The sequence below is a fragment of the Seriola lalandi genome, unplaced genomic scaffold (assembly GCF_002814215.2).
Source record: "Seriola lalandi dorsalis isolate HSWRI2012SDOR001 ecotype SW California unplaced genomic scaffold, Sedor1 jcf7180002054392, whole genome shotgun sequence".
In the NCBI taxonomy this organism is placed as follows: Eukaryota; Metazoa; Chordata; class Actinopteri; order Carangiformes; family Carangidae; genus Seriola; species Seriola lalandi.
This window is the reverse complement of record NW_019524945.1, coordinates 3,682-5,312: the sequence shown is the minus strand read 5'-3', so window position 1 is coordinate 5,312 and position 1,631 is coordinate 3,682. Positions and strand designations below refer to the sequence as shown.

Here is a 1,631-nt window from a genome sequence, read left to right as displayed (position 1 = left end):
CAGTGAAGAAGAGTAATAAGAAGAAATTAAACTGTTTCTTTTTTATTTAGATTACCCTCATTGTTTGACCATAAGAAACTTCATTTATCAAAGGTAGAATTCACAGTTGACTCACTAAATCTTTTGCCTGTGTGTCATCTAGGCATTGAGCACTGGGTGGCAGCAGTGACCACTGACTGCTCCCCTGCAACAACCTGTGGGGGGAGGTGTAAATTTGAATGTGTATTGGAGACAAACACACACACACACACACACAGCTGACCTAGACAGGTACAGAGTGTGAGAGTGGGGGTGGAGGAGATAGCTCCATATTACAGCCTTCATTGAAAACTTGACTAAAGTTATACCTGTCTTTCATACAAGACCATACACACAGAGACAGTTGAAGTTTAAGCACTTCCACTTTCCTTGTTTGCTGTTTCTTTTTTATTTGGATTACTCTTACAGTTTCGAAAAGTACAACTTCATTTGCCAAAGGTAGTGAAGAAAAAGTAAAGTTATTTCTTCTGTACCTAATTAACTTAGTAACATTTATAATTGTTGTCTGTATATTTGTTATTTTGATTATTCTTAGGGTTTTGAAAAGAAAAACTGAATTTGTCCAAAGGTAGTAATAAGTTATTTCATCTTTACTGTAATTAGCTTAGTAACATTTGTACAGTAATCTGTGCATGTTTTCTTCTCCACAGCAGTATCCTCAGAGTCAGTAAAGCATCTGAGTACTTCTTCCACCTCTGATTGTGGCTTATACACAAACATGATAAGATGTCAAGAGAATGTCCTTTTTTCTTTTGAAATCATTGCCTGTGTGTCATCTAGGCAGTGACCATTGCTGCTCTGGCTGACTGTGAATGCTCACCTACAGCTGCCTGTGGGTGATGGTGTACATTTGCATGTGTATTGCTGACCAGATAGGGACAGAAAGTGTGAATGTGAGAGTGGGGGTAGGGGGTATAGCCCACTTTAATTATACCTGTGTTACACACACAGCTGACCAGATAGGGACAGAGTGTGAGAGTGGGGGTTGGAGGTGACAGATCCATGTTACAGCTTTCATTGAAAACTTGACTGAAATTATACCTGTGTTTCATACAAGACCACACACACAGAGACAGTTGAAATTTAAGAATTTGCACTTTATTCTTTTCTGTAGTAAAAAAAAGAAAGTTGGGTGTCGAACAGCTCAGTTGGTTGAGCATCCGCCCCATGTACAGAGGCTGAGATCCTCGCTGCAGTTGGCCCCGGTTTGAGTCCTGCTTCGGACAAGCCCTTTCCTGCATGTCATTCCCCCTCTCTCTGCCTTCCCATTTCCTGTCTCTCTCCACTGCTCTATCAATAAAGGCACAAAAAGCCCAAAAAATACATAAAAAAAAAAAGGAAAGGTAAAAAAAATAAAGTCTAACAAAGTCCTTGTATGCTTCAATAAAGGCCCTGAAAATGCAGGCCAGGTGGATACCAGAAAGTCTGAATGAGGTGGATGGCAGAGAGTCTATGAGAGCCAGCTGAGGCCCAAGCCCTCTCCCCGAAAGGACTTTTTGGCCACGCCGTAGTGTACCAATGTTCCTAGTTGCGAGGAAAAGAATTACTTCAAAAACTACAAAAAGCCCCAAAAATACAAAAAAAAAAAAAAA

At 40.3% G+C, this 1,631-nt stretch overlaps 1 protein-coding gene across 1 annotated transcript in view; it reads right to left on the bottom strand.

Annotated features, from left to right (window-relative positions):
- The window catches only part of LOC147818934 (uncharacterized), a gene marked incomplete at its 5' end in the record, with an annotated part of 8,559 nt that overhangs the window by 3,866 nt on the left and 3,062 nt on the right, over window positions 1-1,631 (bottom strand). The window contains one exon of the mRNA XM_087174896.1: window positions 1,457-1,563. Coding sequence (XP_087031022.1) covers window positions 1,457-1,563 — 107 coding nt within the window. The remainder of the gene's footprint in view (window positions 1-1,456; window positions 1,564-1,631) is intronic.